The sequence below is a fragment of the Bos grunniens genome, chromosome 8 (assembly GCF_055505025.1).
Source record: "Bos grunniens cultivar Pamir isolate PY7600 chromosome 8, Bosgru_T2T1.0, whole genome shotgun sequence".
Taxonomy (NCBI): domain Eukaryota; kingdom Metazoa; phylum Chordata; class Mammalia; order Artiodactyla; family Bovidae; genus Bos; species Bos grunniens.
Window position 1 is genome coordinate 85,281,925 of NC_141172.1, and position 19,188 is coordinate 85,301,112.

Below are 19,188 nucleotides of genomic sequence, written 5' to 3' on the forward strand. Positions count from 1 at the left end.
CCCTGTCTTGGTGGCAGGGGACTGCCAAAGCCTGAAGTTTCTCTACCTTGGCACACTTGAGTCCCAGCAAGAACACCTTCCCCGCCACCTGTCAGAGGCCTCATTTTGGGGAGACCCCACAAACAGACAGGTAGAGGCTGGTAGCCTCTCTTTTGTCAACCTGGATGTCCAGAAGCTGTTGGAGACGCTAATCACCAAGAGAGCAGAACTGAAGATTTGGAAGGAGAACGAAAAGGAGGTGCAGGCAGGCTACCATCTGACTTATTTGGAGAAGAGAATCAAGTCACTTGGTGACAAGCAGGACACGTTGGGTCGCCAACACTTCTGGAGCATAAAAGGCAAAGCAGAACAACTGCCTGGTCCTGAGAAGCCCCTGTATCCTGACATTTTGGGGGACCATCTACAGAAGACAGGCAGCCAGCTCTTCTGGGATCTCTTTCTGTACAGTGAGTCTCTGGTGGCTACTGTCACAGTTCCTGGGTCTCCTCTAGAGCTACACCCTATCTTATTCAATGAACTCTCTAGTGCTGAACCATTCCAAATTCAAGCTAAAGTAACTTCACAGCTGTCATTTGCTCAGCTCTTGACTCACCCTGTGACCCAGGCTCAACTTCAATCCTTGACTCAAACCATGCCCCAATGTCAACCACCACTTTGGGTTCAGTTAGAGACCCCTGACCATTTCCAACCCTATTTCCCAAACTGACCATCTCTTCTCAGCCACAGATTAGGTATTGTGAAGTATCTTGCCCTAGAGTCCAAACTAAGGCACAATCATTTGTCCAAATGCAATTCAAATCCTGGAATGTCACTTTTTTGTAAAAGCAACTAGAAAGTGGAAGAACTTTACCCTCTTTGGTTAAAAGATCTCAGCAGGTGTTTAGCCAGGTAACTCCCAACCTTCCCCAGAAGAACAGGTCTTCCCAAGCCCACAGTTCTGTCTCCATCCTTCTCGGGATTTGATCAACCTTGAGGTTTGGGAGAAACTAGAGCACTACCTTTCCAAAAGGTTCATGTAGCAACAGAGTGGTCTGCCCTGCAGAATGCAAGCCTTGGATTGGATACAGCCTCAGGATCAATTCCCAAGACCTTGTCAGGTACAGGGCAAGAAGTGGCCCTCAAGGACCTCTCTAGGTCCAGGCAAAAGCAGCCATGATGCACAGTCCAAGTGCCCAGCAAAGATCCCACCAGGGAAGGACCTTCACCAGGATATACATGAGAATTTGGGGAGGATCCTAAAAGATCTGTACATGACCTCAGCCAGCACCACAGCAAAGATTCCAAGAGTGAGGCTCGAGTCAAAGAGAGTTGGGCTCAGGCAGGAAGCATCCAGAATAAGATTTGGGAGTCCTTATGGAAAGGAAGGCAGAGCAGATCCCTGAGTGTCCAAACCCTGTGGATGTACATTGTTCGAGACTAGATGACAATCTTGTCTCAGACTCTCCCGGACAGTCAAATGCTCCTCAGTGAACAGAAAATCCAGATTTCTCTCAGAATAGTGAGGCCTCCACGAATACTTCCCATGGTCTCTTGCCCATATAACTCAGTCCTTATATTCAGCAGGATCTGAAGGCACATATAATAATGTTTCAGGTGAGGCACAGGTATGGGGCCTACCCCTCAATGTCCTCAAGTTCATACTTAGCTTGAAGTTGACAAAGGTTCACTGCATACCCCTTCCAAGATCCAACTTGAAAGCAACCTGTGAATCTGGGGACCACTCAAAAGCCTAGTTAACCAAGGTCTTGGGAGAACCTCCTCAGCCCCTCTCAGGATAGAAAGTGATAACAACAGAGGCAGTTTTCCCCATGGAAAGTCCCCTCCCTGCCTGCTGTGGGCTGTGGGAGGGCCCCCACCTGGCGAGGTCCACAAGCCTTCAGAGGTCCCTCTGACTGGTCAAGAAGAAAGCCACCTCAGGCCCACAAACATAACTTTGTGGGCAGAATCTGGCACAATGAATCTGTCATGGGAGCTAACAGAGGCAGCCAGTCCAAGGCCATCGATGAGCCACAGGAGGAAGCCAGGGTGGGCCTCCCCAGGCTCCTGCTCTAGTGTGACGGTAGTGGATTTTGACACATGTTCCCAATCTTCCAGGGAACAAGAGGCCATGGAGGAGGACCCTGGTTGGAAAGGTACTTTTGAACTGAGTGTGCTAATAAAATCCTAAAGTATTAATATGCATTTGAGGAGATCACAGTCTCTAAGTTGCAATGAAAGCCTCTCCTTGAATACAAAGTCTGTTCCTCAGAATTGAAAGAGACAATGTTCATCACAACACTGTTTACAATAGCCAGGACATGGAAGCAACCTAGATGTCCATCAGCAGATGAATGGATAAGAAAGCTGTGGTACATATACACAATGGAATATTACTCAGCCATTAAAAAGAATGCATTTGAATCAGTTCTAATGAGGTGGATGAAACTGGAGCCTATTGTACAGAGTGAAGTGTGTCAGAAAGAAAAACACCAATACAGTATACTAATGCATATATATGGGATTTAGAAAGATGGTAATGATGACCCTACATGCAAAAGGGTCACAGCAAAAGAGACACAGATGTAAAGAACAGTCTTTTGGACTCTGTGGGAGAAGGTGAGGGTGGGATGATTTGAAAGGGTAGCATTGAAATGGGTATATTATCATATGTGTAGTGGATCACCGGTCCAGGTTCTATGCATGAGACAGGGTGTTCAGGGTTGGTGCACTGGGATGACCCTGGGGGATGGGATGGGGAGGGAGGTGGGAAGGGGGTTCTGGAGGGGGAACACATGTGCACCCATGGCTGATTCATGTCGATGTTTGGCAAAACCCACTACAATACTGTAAAGTAATTAGCCTCCAATTAAAATAAATAAAATAATTTTAAAAAAAGTCTGTTTCCTCAAACACAGACAATCTACATGCTGATTCACAGTGTTGTAAGCTTGAGTTTCAAGGGTTCAGAGACCAGAAGAAAAGGCTGGACCAGGGGAGTGCTCCTTCAAGACTGGGCCACTAACATACTCCTCAAAGACTATCACTTGGATATGTTAACTTCTACAAACACTTGGGATTTGCAGGAATTTCTGTCCTGTCCAGAGGAGACACTTCCAATTCCCAGATGCCCTATGACCAGTTGTTCCAGTGGAGGGAAAGAGCAGGGGCAGCTGGAGTCCCTGAAGCAGCAGCCCCAACATCAGAGCAAGAAGTTGTCCCCACTGGTCGGAGAGAGAATTACAGCATGAAAAATGTTTGGCAGAGTGGGGAGTCTACCGGGGCATTGGATGAGAAAAAAGATTAAGCAACATCTGCAGTAGATTTTCCTTATTAAGGCAAAGGATTGGAAGAGACACTGCAAAAAGGCAAGCCTGCAACAGCCACTGCCCAGAGCCAGGGACAAGGCAAAAGCAGATTGCTTATGATACAAGAACTTCTGAGGCTCAGGCTCTCATGACAGCTGTTGGATGGATCCTAAAGGAGAAGGTGGTGCTTCACTGTGGACCTCATGCCTCAGAGTTAAGCTGGTGCAAAGGAGAATTCTGGGACCCATTAGGTCCACATTACTGCTCCCATAGGTTTCTCTCCAACTAAGAGCAAAGGAGAGTGATGGTAGATGCCTTCCATCACCAAGCTACCCCCATGGGCCACAGCTGTCCCACAAAGAGTCAGTGGACCAGTTCCAGGGAGCCAGGTCCCCCCCTAGGCAGAGGCTAGCAGCATGGATCAAGAGTGACAGGTGTTCCAGGCTATTCCCTCCACTGTCCAAGGCATTGTCTCTCTCAGAAATAAACCTCTTCTGGTTAATCAAAACACGATTGTCACAGCTTTCCTGGTGGGAAAACTTTTCTATAAGAAAAAATGCATGCCTAGCAGAGAAAAAAATTTTTTCTCTCAAGTTTAGCACATCTTCTCTGTGATAATGACTTCTTCGTACCGCAGATTTTATTGTTTCCCGAAGTGAAACTTTTTTCTCATGAAAGGTGATGGCCTCTCTGCGCCCTGCTAGGGGGAAGGGAAGGGATCAGGGTCCACTGTTCGCAGGTGCCTGCTCTGACTGTCAGATGGGACAGAGACATGGAGGGAGGTGGATCCCGATGGATACTCATCCTCACCACATCTCCTCACTGCACCTTCAGTTTCCATAAAAGCAGCATTACAGAAACAAGCGACAGCATTCAGGACACGCCAAGGTGAACTGAACCTAAAGACCTCCTCCTTCTCAGGATCCAGCTCAGTCCTCTCTCCATCTCTCTCTCTACCTTGAACTTGTGTGGCTGTGGGGGAGGGCTTTGCAGAGGCTGAAATTCCCCACAGGCTCAGAAAGTATTAGAGAGAAGTTCACATGTTGGAACAAGAAGGGGAGCTTGGGGGTAGTGCTGGCCCGAGTTCAGAGGAGGGAGAAACCTCTTTCCCATGTCAAGGTGGGATTACACGACACTGCCCTCGAAGCCCCTTCTCTCCTAGAAGGAGCTGGGATTGAGATGGCCAGGAGCGTCGTCCTCCCTTCGTCTTTCTCGTGCTCTGGAGCAGAGCCGAGGATGAGGCCCATTCTCAGCTCTGAGGGTGTGCAGTGTGGAGCATGGAGGCCCCCGAGGGCCAGTACACCTCTGTCCCAGAGGAGAGTACAGCCCTGCTCACAGCACCCACCTCCCCTGGGGTAAGAGCAGGGGCATGATTGTGTGCAGTCACCTCATTGTCTGAGAGTGGGACGCTGTGCCCCTAGGGTGGGATGCAGGGGAAGGAGGCAGGTGGCAGAGGTGTCCATGGATGGTGTAGTGACCAAGGAGCCCCTGGCATCCCACCACAACTACAGGCCCAGAGGAAGGAAATTAGGGGCCTGGTGGCTCCTAGTGGCCCCACCACAGAGTCTCCCCCCTACTCCAGCTCTCAGAACCCAGATTGTGTGAAGCCACCTGGAGCTCCTCCACAGAGGTCCAGGCTCCCAGAGGAGTGGAGCTCTGAGCAGGGAAGCTTCACTTCTCCACAGTGTAAATTATCAGCTCTCACAAGACTGGGAGCTTGGGACAGACTTGCGGTCCCTGACCTCTACCTTACACATGAGGCCCAAGGAGGCTCCCAGGGAACTCAACAGGTGGGACTCAACAGGCCCAGCGACTGTGCTAGAGTTTGGCAAGTCGCGCCTGCCCTCAGCCTTGCTCACTGCAGAGCCCAGATGGAGAAGAGACTAGCAGACTGGACGTGTCAGCCAGCGGGCAGGAAGTGACCTGTGGGGAACAAGCGTACAGTCAGCTTTCCTCCCCAGGCCTTTTCACATGAGAAAGCAGGGAGACAGGCGCAATTCCCTAGAGCAATTCAGGGCTCTGTGTCAGTCACTCCAGCTCCAGGGGGATACCCTGACCCAGGAGGCAGCAGGAATGGCCCTGCCCCCATGCCTGTCAGGACCTCACAGGTGGGACCAGGACCTGGTGGCATGTGGCAGAAGTGGGGGCTCCTCTGGGGCCAGATGGGAGGGCTGGGACCAGGTTACAGAGTGACGGCAAGAGCTCAGGAGAGGGGGGCGTGGAGCAGGAACCTCGAGCCTGGCTGCTGCCTGGGCCTCTGAGAGGCATCGAGAGGGGAGTGCTTGGGGTGGGGGGTGGGTTCTGGCCCCACTAGGCTCCTGCCCAGAGAAGTGACACAGAAGGACACTGTACCACTGATTCTGTTCGTGACGCCAACTGTCTTGCTGTTCACACTGTCCGTACTGTTCGTTGAACCCAGGGTCGGCAAGGCGTGAGCTGAGATGCTGGAAGAAGACTCAAGGAGCTGTAGGAACTGCAGACACGTTTATTCTCTCCTGGCTGATGCAGCAGCCATAGCAGCAGCCATAGCATAACCTAACACAGCATAATCACACACAACCACCCTTCCAGGCTTTTCCAGGTGAAGCTTATTCAGATGTACTGCATAAAGTAGTCCATGACCAAGCAAGTGTCTCGTGATGGGCATACGCAGTGCTATAAATGATCTCAGCTGTTATATAGTCATTATTTACAAAATGTGGGGCTAGAGAGCCTGAACACACAATCTTGGCCAATTTGCTCCCTCCCCACAAACACTGACAGAACAACAAGAAACAGGAAGGAGCAAGTCCCTGAGCCCTTCGCCTGCCTTCATGGGCAGAAAGGTCAGCAATGTGGTGTCCCCCACTGTGTCCCCATGCAGAGACCCACATTGACCCCACATGGGGACCTCCCAAACACCCACTCTGAGAAATCCCACCCAGAGACCTCTCAGAGCATCCCACAGAAACCTCTCTCTGAGCCCTCCCACACACACCCCTCACAAGTGTTCTTCAGGATCTGAGTATCCCCCCACTGACAGGTCTTTCAAGGTGGGTCTGATGTCACATCATAAACCAGCAGCACAGGGGAAGGACCAGTGACGGTGCCCTGAGCCGCCCCCAGAACTCTAAGACATCCAGACATTTTCAGCATTGCCCCAGATGGGGTTCTCTGCTTGGAGAAAGGATCATGCTCTTGTCTCTTTGTAACCATTGTACCTAAACAGAAGAATCCCAGCGTTCACCACCTGCAGGCCTGCAAAAGTCTTTCCTCCACAGATCTTCAGTAGCTTGAGCTCTGCCCCAGGGATTAGAGAGTCACAAAGTTTAAACACGAGTGAAATGCTGCCAACCTGCAATGAGAGTCAAATATTGTCTTATTTTATTCATATCCAGTCAGAGGGTGCCATATCATATTTTTAAAAACTTCTTTGGGGAAAAGATCTGATTTCAAGATGCAGATTACTTTACTTTGGAAACAAAGTAAAAAACTGCAGTAAATGGGTTTTGGGATGAAATAAAGCAGCAATAATAAGGCAGGTGGCGTCTCACTCACTTGCCAGGGGACTGTGCAACTAACACATTATTTTGGACATACAGTTTGTGTCAACTGTGTGGGTTCTGTTTTATTTTTAAGTGAAACAGGCTAAAAATATCAGAAGATTTTTCAAATGAATCATATCTAGCAATACTCCTTTTTTGTCCTCTGGCCAAAATATACATTTTTTCTTAAAATGTAGTAATGCCCTCAAATAGTATTATGCATATTTCCAAGATGTAATAAGGTTCATATGTTCAGGTAACATAGTTTAAACGAACTATGTAGGAGTTTTCATTTTTAAAATAATTCTTTTAAAACATACAGTTTCCAAGATGCAGGAAAGCTCCATTTTATGTTCATTACGGGGCTAAAAATGACACTTTGCTTCAAATAGTGTCGAATTTTATAGAAGATATCTTTTCACCTATGCTTGATATATACACATGGCCTAATAAAATTACCTGAAGGAACTTCTTCATATCAGATTGGAAGAAAATGCACATAATAATCAAAGTCTGCATTGAACGTACCCAAAATGCCCAACAGTCATCAAAATCCTCACGTTGTGTATCCAGCCCTGTCCAAAGGGGACCCTTTACTTACACCTCATAATGTTTCTCACTGCTCAGAAACAACTAGTTTTCCTTGCCTTGCTAAAATTTACATTAATCATAGCTGTTGCACATTTATCATTGTTGAGTTAGATTATCTATCAGATGACAGTATCATCCCATCATTTAGGCCCCCTTTGGGCCTAAATATTTCAACAACAGAATTTATAATTAATTTTCAATCTTACTTCCTTATAACTTCATTGAATCACAGCGTGATGGAATGTGTCGTGGTTGTCCTGTAGTTCTACAGGGTGGTATTTTTTTGCAGTGAAAGTTATACAGGTGAGTTTCATATTAACACAATGGGACAAATTGGGGAAAATTCCATACAGGAAATGGTTTGCAAAGTGTGCTATTTCCTTTTCAATTTGATTATTATTCAGTTTTTTTTTTTAATTTAAGTTGAACAAACTGAAAACAGAGAACATAAACAAATATCCATGATAAATAGTTTATTGCTTTTCTCGTATGAATGCATTGTCCCTCACTAGCGATGCATAGTTCAATAAACTGCACAATTGTAATGAACAGGATGCAGCAAAGCAGCATTCTCATCAGTCATTGCACCTGCATCTGTCATATGTTGCTTCAAGTGACTTGTGGGTTCAGTTTCCATAGCATAAACTTGCCCTTTATCCTAGATGAAGCAGTTAAGAGGATTCTATTTTAAACACATTGTCACTATTGCCAGACTTTATGGTCACCTGTAGTTTTTCTTCCTTAAAATATTTAATTACAGAAGATCTTATAAACGTCTTACCATATATATTATATATATATATATATGTATACATATATCAACAGAAAGGAATACCCAAATAAGATAATGGAGAAAATAATAATTCCTTTGCTTTTGACATTTTTCAGAAAAACATGTGATTTTAATCTACAGAGAAATTAATATATATAATATTAATATTCAAAAAGTTTGGTTTTGAAGTTGATTATATTTAAAATGATTCTCGCACTGATTATAATGAACCAGACATTCTAAGAAAACCATGAAAATGAAAATGGCTCAATTGTGTCTGAGTCTTTGTGACCCCATGGACTATAGAGTCCATGGAATTCTCCAGACCAGAATACTGGAGTGGGTAGCCTTTCCCTGCTCCAGAGGATATTCCTAACCCAAGGATGGAATGCAGGTCTCCCACATTGCAGGCAGATTCTTTACCAGCTGAGCCACCAGGGGAGCCTAAGAATACTGGAGTGGTAGCCTATCCCTTCTCCAGTGGATCTTCCTGACTCAGGAATCAAACCAGGGTCTCCTGCATTGCAGATGGATTCTTAACCAACTGAGCTGATGACTTATTAATACTCCAAAGGGTAAAAATATATGTGTGTGTATATATATATATATATATATATATACATATATTTTTTTTTTTACCAAATGGACAAGAAAGAAAAAAGAAAAAGTAGTCAGTCTGTACTTAATTCTGCAACTCCCCTTAATAGGTTACAATGCTGTGTTCAGTCTCATATACTTTTACTTCATAACAAACTCCCGCAGGAAGTGTTTTGGTAGTGTTCACACATATATATAATTTCTGCCATAGTCACAGCAGGGAGAGTCAAGATCTGGATGATCCAGAAGCTTCAAAACTGTCTCTGGCTCTTGGAAGTTGGTCAGTTTCATAATCTGGTGTCCCTAATCCCTGAATCCTTCTAGGTTCCCAAAATATTAATTATCTTGTGACTTTTTGGCCATTCCTTTTAAATACCTGATAGTCAGATTTTTCAGCCCTCGTAACCCTTCACTCAGGCTCTTCTATCTTGCAAAATTATGTTGACTTATTTGTGCACCCTTTCTCTCTCTTTAGTTGGTTTAATGAATTTCATTAGAAATAAAAAATATGTATTTTTGAATCTGCTATCTTTAGCCAGAAGTCTCTAGGAGAAAATGAAAGAAAGAAGGCAGGATGGAAAAGAGGGAGGGGAGGAGGGAGAGAGAGAAGTAGGGGTGGAAGGAAAGCAGGAGCGAGGCAAGGAGGGAAGGAGGGGAGAAGGAAAGATTGGAGGGAGGGAGGGAGGAAGGGGTGAATTAGTGACCAAAACCAACTTACTGTAATTTTTCAAGGACCTGCTAAATTTGTACCTTATCAAGTATCTTAGTTTGGAAAGAGGATTCTACCATGATATTCCTTTCTCCTTATTGTTGGTGTGTGAACCTGAAGGTAAACAGAATCTGGGATCTGAATCAAAGAGATGAAAATATATGGACAAGTTACTCATATCACTAAAATTATAAGAATTAAATTATTTCTTGAGTAAGGCAAAGGAATTCTACTCATTAAAAAGATACACTAAAACTAAAATTCTCACAGCTGAAAATTATTATTTTAAAAAATTAATAACAAATTATTTAATTATTAGTTACATAATTAATAAAACTATTTTCAATAATTTAAATCTATGTTTTCAGTTTCTACAAACAAAATAATATATGTATTTCATATACTTCATTTCAATTTTGCTATTTTAAGCTCTGAGTTATACCATGTAGACCACATTAAAAGGAGAATATTAGTCATCAATAGATTTGAAAGGTATATTCAATAAGTAGATGTATGATCAGAATTGTAAAAAATTCTCTGAACTGCTTGTCTTATAAATGTTGTAGAAAGTATATATGACTATGTAGAAATATGTTAAATCAGTTATAGAGGATTCAGCAAAATTTTATTAATAATAATCTAAAAAAAAGCTCAGGTGATTTAAATTACATTTCTTAAATTAGACTTCAAAAGCATGTAAAGTTTAACAGTGTAGGATATAAAAATTTTCTTCCCTAGAAAATAGTAGAAAACACATTTTGAAATGGAAAGAATCGGATGCTTATAGATACTACTGAGGAATAACACTTGATTGTAAGTGAAGGTGCTGCACAGTTGAGCAGAGCTTATAAGTATATAGACTTGATAATGGCAAATACCATGGAGAAAAAATACAGCAAGAAATTAATAGTAAGTGCAGGAGTTTCGGGAAATTTGCCAAAATTTCAAAGATATTAAGAAAAAAAAATTTTTTTTTACTATACATACAAATATCACATGGTTCACAGCCTGTGTAATTCAATGAAATGTTGAGCCACGCCCTGTAGGGCCACCCACAGACAAGTCATGGTGGAGAGTTCTGACAAAATGTGGTCCACTGGAGAAGGGAATGGCAAACCACTTCAGCAGTCTTGCCCTGAGAATCCCATGAACAGTATGAAAAGGCAAAATGATATTACACTGAAAGATGAACCCCCTAGGTCAGTAGGTGTTCAATATGCTACTGGAGAAAAGCAGAAAATAGCTCCAGAAGGAATGAAGAGCCTGAGACAAAGTTGTGCCTGAGCCAGACACTGAGTTGTGGATGTGTCTGGTGGTAAGAGTCAAGTCTGATTCTATAAAGAACAATACTGCATTGGAATCTGGAATGTTAGGTCTTTGAGTCAAGGTAAATTGAAAGTGGTCAAGCAGGAGATGGCAAGAGTGAACATGGATATCTTAGGAATCAGTGAACTAAAATGGATGAGAATGGGTGAGTTTAATTCAGATGACCATTATATCTGCTACCATGGACAAGAATCCCTTAGAAGAAATTAAGTAGCCCTCATAATCAACAAGAGTCCAAAATGCAGTACTTGGGTACAATCTCAAAACGGCAGAATGATCTTGGTTCCTTTCCAGAACAAAGCACTCCCCATCACAGTAATCCAAGTCTATGCCCCAAACACTGATGCTGAAGAAGCTAAAGTTGAACCATTCTATGAAGACCTATGAGAGCTTCTAGAACTAATACCAAAAAGAGAGGTCCTTTTCATCACAGGGGACTGGAATGCGAAAGTAGGAAGTCAAGAGATACCTGGAGTAACAGGCAAGTTTGGGCTTGGAGTACAAAATGAAGCAGGGCAAAATCTAATAGAGTTTTGCCAAGAGAATGCACTGGTTCTTGCCAAGAGAACCCTCTTGCAACAACACAAGAGACGACTCTACACATGGACATGACCAAAGGGTCAATACTGAAATCAGATTGATGATATTATTTGCAGTCAAAGATGGAGAAGCTCATACAGTCAGCAAAAACAAGACCAGGAGCTGACTGTGGCTCAGATCATGAACTCCTTATTGCAAAATTGAAACTTAAATTGAAGAAAGCAGAGAAAAACACTAGGCCATTCAGACATGACCTAAATCAAATCCCTTAGGATTATACAGAGGAAGTGAGAAGTAGATTCAAGGGATTTGATCTCATAGACAGAATGCCTGGAGAATGATGGATGAAGGACTCTTTGAAATTAGAACAATTTCTAGCACATACACAAAAACAAACTCAAAATGGCTTAAAGACTTAAATATAAGGCCAGAAACTGTAAAACTCTTAGAGGAAAACATATGCAGAACAGTCTTTGACTACATAATAGCAAGATCCTCTCTGATCCACCTCATAGAGTAATGGAAATAAAAACAAAAATAAACAAATGGGATCGAATTAAATTTAAAAGCATTTGCACAACAAAGGAAACTATAAACAAGACTAAAAGACAACTGTAAGAATGGGAGAAAATAATTGCAAAGAAAACAATTGACAGAGGATTAATCTCCAAAATATATAAACAACTCATGCAGCTCAATATCAGAAAGAACTAACAACCCAATCAAAAAACAGGCAGAAGACCTAAACAGACATTTCTCCAAAGAAGACATACAGATGGCCAATAAACACATGAAAAAATACTCAACATCACTCATTATTAGAGAAATACAAATCAAAACTACAATGAGGTATCACCTCACACAAGTCAGAATGGCTATAGAGAATGTGGAGGCAAGGGAACCCTCGTGCACTGCACTGTTGGTGAGAATGTAAATTGATACAGCCACTATGCACAGCAGTATGGCGATTCCTTAAAAAAATTAGGAATAAAACTACCATATGACCCAGTAATCCCATAACTGGGCATATACCTTGAGAAAACCACAATTCAAAAAGACGCATGTACTCCAATGCTCATTGCAGCACTATTTACAGTAGCCAGGATGTGGAAGTTAACTTAGACATCCATTGACAGATGAATGGATAAAGATGTTGGGGTACATATGTACAGTGGAACATTATTCAGCCATAAAAAGGAATGAAATTGAGTCTATTGTAGCGAGGAGAATGAACATAGACTTAAGTAAGTAAGAAAAGAGAAAAACACATATCAATATTAATGCCTATATAAGGATAATGCATACATATGGAATCTAGAAAAATGGTACTGATTGATGTTTTTGCAGGTAAGCAACAGAGATGTAGACATAGCAAACAGGCTTGTGGACACAGCAGGGGAAGGAGACGTTGGGCTGATTTAGAAAGTCATATTGACATATATATATATAACACCATGTGTAAAATAGATAGCTAATGGGAAGCTGCTATATATCACAGGAAGCCTAGCCTGGTGCTCTACGAGGACCTAGAGGGGCGGGGTGTAGGAGGTAGGAGGGAGGCTCATGAGGGAGGGAATATATAATGTATATACATTATATCATATATATACATTGTACATACATACACAGAATTGTATGGCAGAAATATTATAGTTATGAGTGATTCACATGGCTGTACAGCAGAAACCCCCACAACATAGTAAAGCAATCATCCTCTAGTTAAAAAGACTTTTTTAAAGGCTATGTTGAATGATCCACTCTCAATGTCCTCAGCAGAATGCCCTTCTGGATGTCTCCCCCTGTATGTTCCAGGGAAGGATTTTCTCCTTTCCCACAGGCTGGGCCATGACACATGGATGCCCATCAAGCCTGCACAGTAGAGTCTTCTCATTTAACTGCCGCTGAGGCCAGTACCATCCTTGGAATCCTGGGGCAGGACCCTTCCATCCCCGAGGAGCAGCAGTTGGCCTCACACCGGCAGTTTCTTTGGACGGTTGGAGGACTTGGAGCTAGACTTCCAGGCCTCTCTGCTCCACCACGATCTCCAGGAGGGGAAACCCTGGGACTGTTCCTGTCACTATGGGCAAAAACAGAACTACCTTATTCTGTAGGGTGAATGATTCTAAGCGCCCACAAAACATTTCAAGAAGGTATGTAAGGCCTGCATCATCTGTAGTTCTTTTCTTATTCATTTACCAGTAATAACTCAGTTACACCTTTAAAACATATATCAACTTAGAGACATACTTAGAGCTGGATTTCAGGGATTCTACTTTCAAAAAGAATATTCTTTAGCTAAATTTATATTTTGTTTTCTTACAAATTATAACAGGAAATGGTACTTTGAAACACAACTTCTGCTATGTTTAAATACATGATGAAATGAATGAATTAGGAAATTAACTCTGTTTATTACTCTTAAATATTCTTCAGCTCATTCTTCTGATTTGTCAAGTGTAAAATTTTGACTGAGGTTTAAAATAATGACAATTTCTGAAAGCTAACTCTTTTTTTGCTGTATATTTAACAATAATAACAAAGTGCCCATACTCTACAGATACAATATCCTCATGTTTGTATAGGGGCTTCCCAGTTGACTCAGGGGTAAAGAAACCCGCCTGTCAATGCATGAGACCTGAGTTTGATCCCTGGATCAGGAAGATTCCCTGTGGAAGGAAATTGCAAGCCTCTCCAGTATCCTTGCCTGGAGAGTCTGTAGGACAGAGGAGCCTGGTGGCTATAGTCCATGAGGTTGCAAAAGAATGATGCATGATTTGATGACTTCAACAACAGCAGCAACAACATGTTTGTATACACACACACACACACACAGTTTTCTGAATGTACAGTGAAATATATACTAATCTTCCATTTTGTGTCCTAAATCAGAGATGCTCTTAATATACTCATGTTCCCATCAATCCTAGAAGCTAGAACCAAATTGATTCCCAGGAATGTGACCCAGTGCCAATACTAGTTTCAAAGTTGTTTCTTCTCAGGACATATTTTGATTTGTGTTTGTCTTGTGTCTTCTCAAAGCTCTTTTAGTTGTGTTTTGTGTTTTGTTCATAGGCAGTTATTTCCTTTTAATTTCCATAAGAATTTGTTCAAATGTTGCACAAAGTTTGTTTTTTTTTGATTATTAATATGCAGGAAAGCCAACTCTGGAACATATTTTTTTCACCTAAAAGCACTTTGTACCAGGTATCACATGTGCGTATATGTGAGATACAGCCTCATTTCAACAAATTCCACATAAATTCCACTCAGTAAAAAAGCAGGTAAATAGATAGTCAATGGGAATTTGCTATATGACTCAAGGAATTCAAACTGGGGCTCTATAATAACCTAGAGGGGTGGGAATGGGCAAGAGGTGGGAGGGAGATTCAAGAAGTAGGGGACATATGTACACCTATTGTTAATTCATGCTGATGTATGACAGAAATCAAAATATTTTTTGACGGCTTTGGCATAGTCAATAAAGCAGAAATAGATATTTTTCTGGAACTCTGCTTTTGTCATGATCCAATGATGTTGGCAATTTGATCTCTGGTTCCTCTGCCTTTTCTAAATCCAGCTTGAACATCTGGAAGTTCATGGTTCACATACTGTTGAACCATGAACTTAGCCATGATCTTCGCTAAGTTGTGTCTGACTCTTGCAACCCCTTGGACCGTAGCCTGCCAGGCTCCTCTGTCTGTGGGATTCTCCAGGCAAGAATACTGGAGTGGGTTACCATTTCCTACTTCAAGGGATCTTCCCAACCCAGCGGTTGAGCCCCGATCTCCTCTACTGCAGGCAGAATCTTTACCGTCTAAGTCACCAGGGAAGTCCCAAAAGTTCTCAAGGAGTTTGTGTATGTACTGGTAGGCGCTGAGTTTGATCAAGCAGGGGTATTATTCTCTAAGGACTGCTGTTTCACCAATAATGAATGGACAGTGGAGACACTGAGAGTAGGGCTCTTTTATTCTCCCTGCATTTGGCCAAGAGCTTTAATAGTCCCACTGCAGTCCTACTGCTGGTTTCATATGGGAGTTTATATCCAGGTTATTACTTATTGACAGTGGTTTAGACTCAATCGTGTGTTACTAGTGATGCTGCCACTGTTCTTGGGTCTTGTGTTTCCCAGTCTCTTGAATTTAGTGTGTGTTTGCACTAGAGAATATGCTGGAGGAATTCTTTTAGGAAAGTCTAAGTTTCCTATACTTTCTATGTCTTTGTATATCCAAATGTTTCTTTCATTAGCTTTCTTACCTGAATATTTGCCAGCCTCAGAGCTTGCTAGAGTCTGATGGGACTTACCATCCCATTGACTGAGCTAGCCTTCTAGGAATGGAGGTTTAATGCTGTTACATTACTAAGTGGTGTGAAAAGTCGAAGTGTTAATCTCTCAGTATTGCCTGACTCTTTGCGACCCCATGAACTGTAGCCTGCCAGGTTCCTCTGTCCATGGAATTCTTCCAGGGAAAAATACTGGAGTGTGTTGCCATTCCCTTTTCCAGGGGGTCTTCCCGACCCAGGGTTCAAACCTGGGTCTCCTGCATTGCAGACAGATTTTTTACCATCTGAGCCAGGAGGGACCCCAATAAGTGGTATAGATTGTACATAATGCTTTGTAGTTTTTGTTCAGTCGTGCCCAACTCTTAGAGACCCCCATGGACTTCAGCAGTCCAGGCTTCCCTGTCCTTCACCATCTCCCGGAGCTTGCTCAAACTCATGTCCATTGAGTTGGTGATGCCATCCAACCGTCTCATCCTCTGTCTTCCCCTTCTCCTGCCTTCAATCTTCCCCAGATCAGGGTCTTTTCCAGTGAGTTGGCTCTTTGCATCAGGTGGCCAAGGATTGGAGTTTCAGCTTCAGCAAGGGTCCTTCAGGATTGATTTCCTTTAGGATTGACTGGTTTGATCTCCTTGCAATCCAAGGGAACTCTCAAGAGTCTTCTCCAGCACCACAGTTCAAAAGAATCAATTTTTCGGTGCTCAGCTTTCTCTATGGTCCAACTCTCACATCCATACGTGACTACCTAAAAAACCATAGCTTTGACTATGTAGACCTTTGTTGACAAAGTAATGTCCCTGCTTTTTAATATGCTGTCTAGCTTTGTCATAGCTTTTCTTCCAAGGAACAAGCGTCTTTAATTTCATGGCTGTAATCACCATTGCAGTGATTCTGCAGTCCAAGAAAATAGTCTGTTACTGTTTCTCCATCTATTTGCCATGAAGTGATGGGACCAGATGCTGTAATCTTTGTTTTTTGAATGTTGAGTTATAAGCCAGCTTTTTTGCTCTTCTCTTTCATCAAGAGACTCTTGAGTTCTTCACTTTCTGCTGAAAGGGTGGTGTTCTGCATATCTGAGGTTATTGATGTTTCTCTCGACAATCTTGAATCCAAGATGTGCTTCATATAGCCTGGCACTTTGCAGGAGACCCTTGACGTACTTCTTTCCCGATTTGGAACCAGTCCATTGTTCCATGTCTGGTTCTGTTGCTTCTTGACCTGCATACAGGTTTTCTCTGGAGGCAAACCACTTCAGCATTCTTAAGAACCCCATGAACATAATGCTTACCAGTAATCTATTCCAAAGATGGGTCTAGTGTGGATTTTCAATGCCTATGCTAATATTTAAATTAATCTCTAATTAAGAATAAACAGTTTGGGGGACTTCCCTGGTGGTCCAGTGATTAAGACTCCCCTGCAGGGGGCACAGTGTCAACCCCTGATTGGGAAATGAAGACCCCTTATGCTGTGTGGTGAAGCTGAAAAAAAATAAGAAATGAAAAAATAAATGGTTGGGAATAATGACCTTTTTAACTAAGTCAGTAACACTGCCTTTGCATAGAATTAATGATTTCTCCTACTATGTGATCTGAAACTAGTAATTCGTCTCCTGTCCAATGTGTCTTAAATCCAGCCTGTCACTTAACATTTTCTAAGAGCATTGTGAAAATCCACAGCTACCTATTTTGGTAGCATCTCTAGATGATTTTGGTTTTCATTCTTTTCTGTTGGTCATAAATTATTTGTTATGACTAATTAAATAGTCTTATGTTAAGATTTGCTGTCATGTGTCTTTCTTATATCCTTATTTAGATTGATTAATTTTTTTGATGTTCGCATTTTACATCTATCTTCTACTTTATAGAGGTCTTCACTAGTGGTGAAGGAGCAAAAAATCCACCTCCCAAAGCAGGAGACCCAAGAGAGGCGTGTTCAGTCACTGGTTCAAGATGATCCGCTGGAGAAGGAAATGGCAACCCACTCCAGTATTCTTGCCTGGAAAATTCCATGGACAGAGGAGCATGGCAGGCTAGTGTCCATGAGTTCACAGAGTTGGATGCAATTGAGCATGTGAGGATCATACTTTCTATATTGTAGCATCATTGATGAACAGGATGCCCAGGACGTGATCTTAGGAAAAAACCAAAGAAGTGGAGTTTTTAAGAAATTCCAGCTTGGTTTTAGAAGCAGGAGTGAGTTTCAATTACATACCAGGAAGGCTCATAGAATTAAAAAAAAAAAAAAAAAGAAAGAAACTTAAAATCAGGATAATAAAGTTGCTGAATAATACTAGTTTATATAGATTTAAACCTAAAGAATGCTTTTTCATAAGAGATCAGCTGTGACTTTTTTGGGTGAGGAGGCAGCTATCATAGTTATAAAGCGTGAAAATGCGACTATTCAGGTATAAGTGTACTAAGGAGGTTCAGTCATGTCCGACTCTTTGCGACCCTATAGACTGTTGCCTGCCAGGCTTCTCTGTCCATGGGGTTCTTCAGGAAAGAATACTGGAATGAGTTGCCATGGCCTCCTCCAGGGGATCTTTCTGACTTAGGAACGGAACCCACATCTCTTATGTCTCTTGGATTGGCAGGCGGTTTCTTTACCACTAGTGCCACCTGGAAAGCCTGAGACTATTCACGTGAATCTTAAATTCCATTTCCAAATTGAATCAGAAATAACATATTAATTTGTTTTTCTATTCACTCTTCATAAAAAGTAATAGTCCACAGAATCTCCTAAGTTTTTCTATATGTGATTTAAATTTTTGTAAATAGAAGATGGAAATCAAAACCTACTTATATTGTAGAAAATGCCAGGGGTAATGGGGTGATAGAAACTGGATATGTCAGCTATGCTTACATTGGAGTCCTCTTTGTACTTGGGTGAATTTCCTGAAAGGTCCTCCCAGAGGCTGCTCCAGTCACTCTTAACTGGTGAGACTGACTGATGCCATTTTAAAAAATTGATTTATGATCTGCTTGCAAAGTACTTTTTAAAAAAGAGAATAAATTTTCTCAATGTAATGAAAATATGAAAGCCATTAGTTACTATTTACATATGTATTTTCAACAGGCTTTAGTTGATTCCAGTCCATCTATAAAGTGGTATCAATAAAACAGAAAACTGAAGCATCTGTGAATGAAGTTTCTGTTACATTTTGACTTATTTGCAAATTTTCCTTGATTCACAGGCACCCAAAATCCTCTAGTAAGAGATATGGTATATGTAGAAAAGAAATTTTTGAATGAAAATAGAATAAGGCAAACTCAAAATGCAGCCTATTTCCCATAGCTCTTTAATGTCTAAACAGTCTACTAAGATTGGTTTCCACACATTTTTAGTTACAAATTGTGAATTGTATATGGCAATATGGGTGTGTTTTAAAGGGTGCCTCTCTCCATTCTGTTTGTTAGTTAGTGAAGCAGTTTGTTTCATTCTTACCACAAACCGAGTGAATCATACCTCAATAATTTGGATAAGAATATGATAATGAGGCTTGCGTGTGTGCTAAGTTGCATCATTCGTGTCCAACTCTTTATGACCCACTGGACCATAGCCCACCAG

The 19,188-nt window shown here is 42.1% G+C and overlaps 1 protein-coding gene and 2 pseudogenes across 1 annotated transcript in view; all 3 read left to right on the top strand.

The window, feature by feature from the left end:
* The window catches only part of LOC147367604 (spermatogenesis-associated protein 31E1-like), a 29,364-nt gene that overhangs the window by 2,382 nt on the left and 7,794 nt on the right, over positions 1 to 19,188 (top strand). The window contains exon 5 of the mRNA XM_086315657.1: positions 1 to 19,188. This exon is cut by the window's right edge and continues 7,794 nt beyond it. Within this exon, the coding sequence (XP_086171783.1) occupies positions 1 to 60 (60 nt within the window). The 3' untranslated portion in view covers positions 61 to 19,188.
* LOC147367605 (spermatogenesis-associated protein 31C2-like) lies at positions 787 to 2,052 on the top strand (annotated as a pseudogene).
* LOC147367606 (spermatogenesis-associated protein 31A3-like) lies at positions 2,108 to 3,792 on the top strand (annotated as a pseudogene).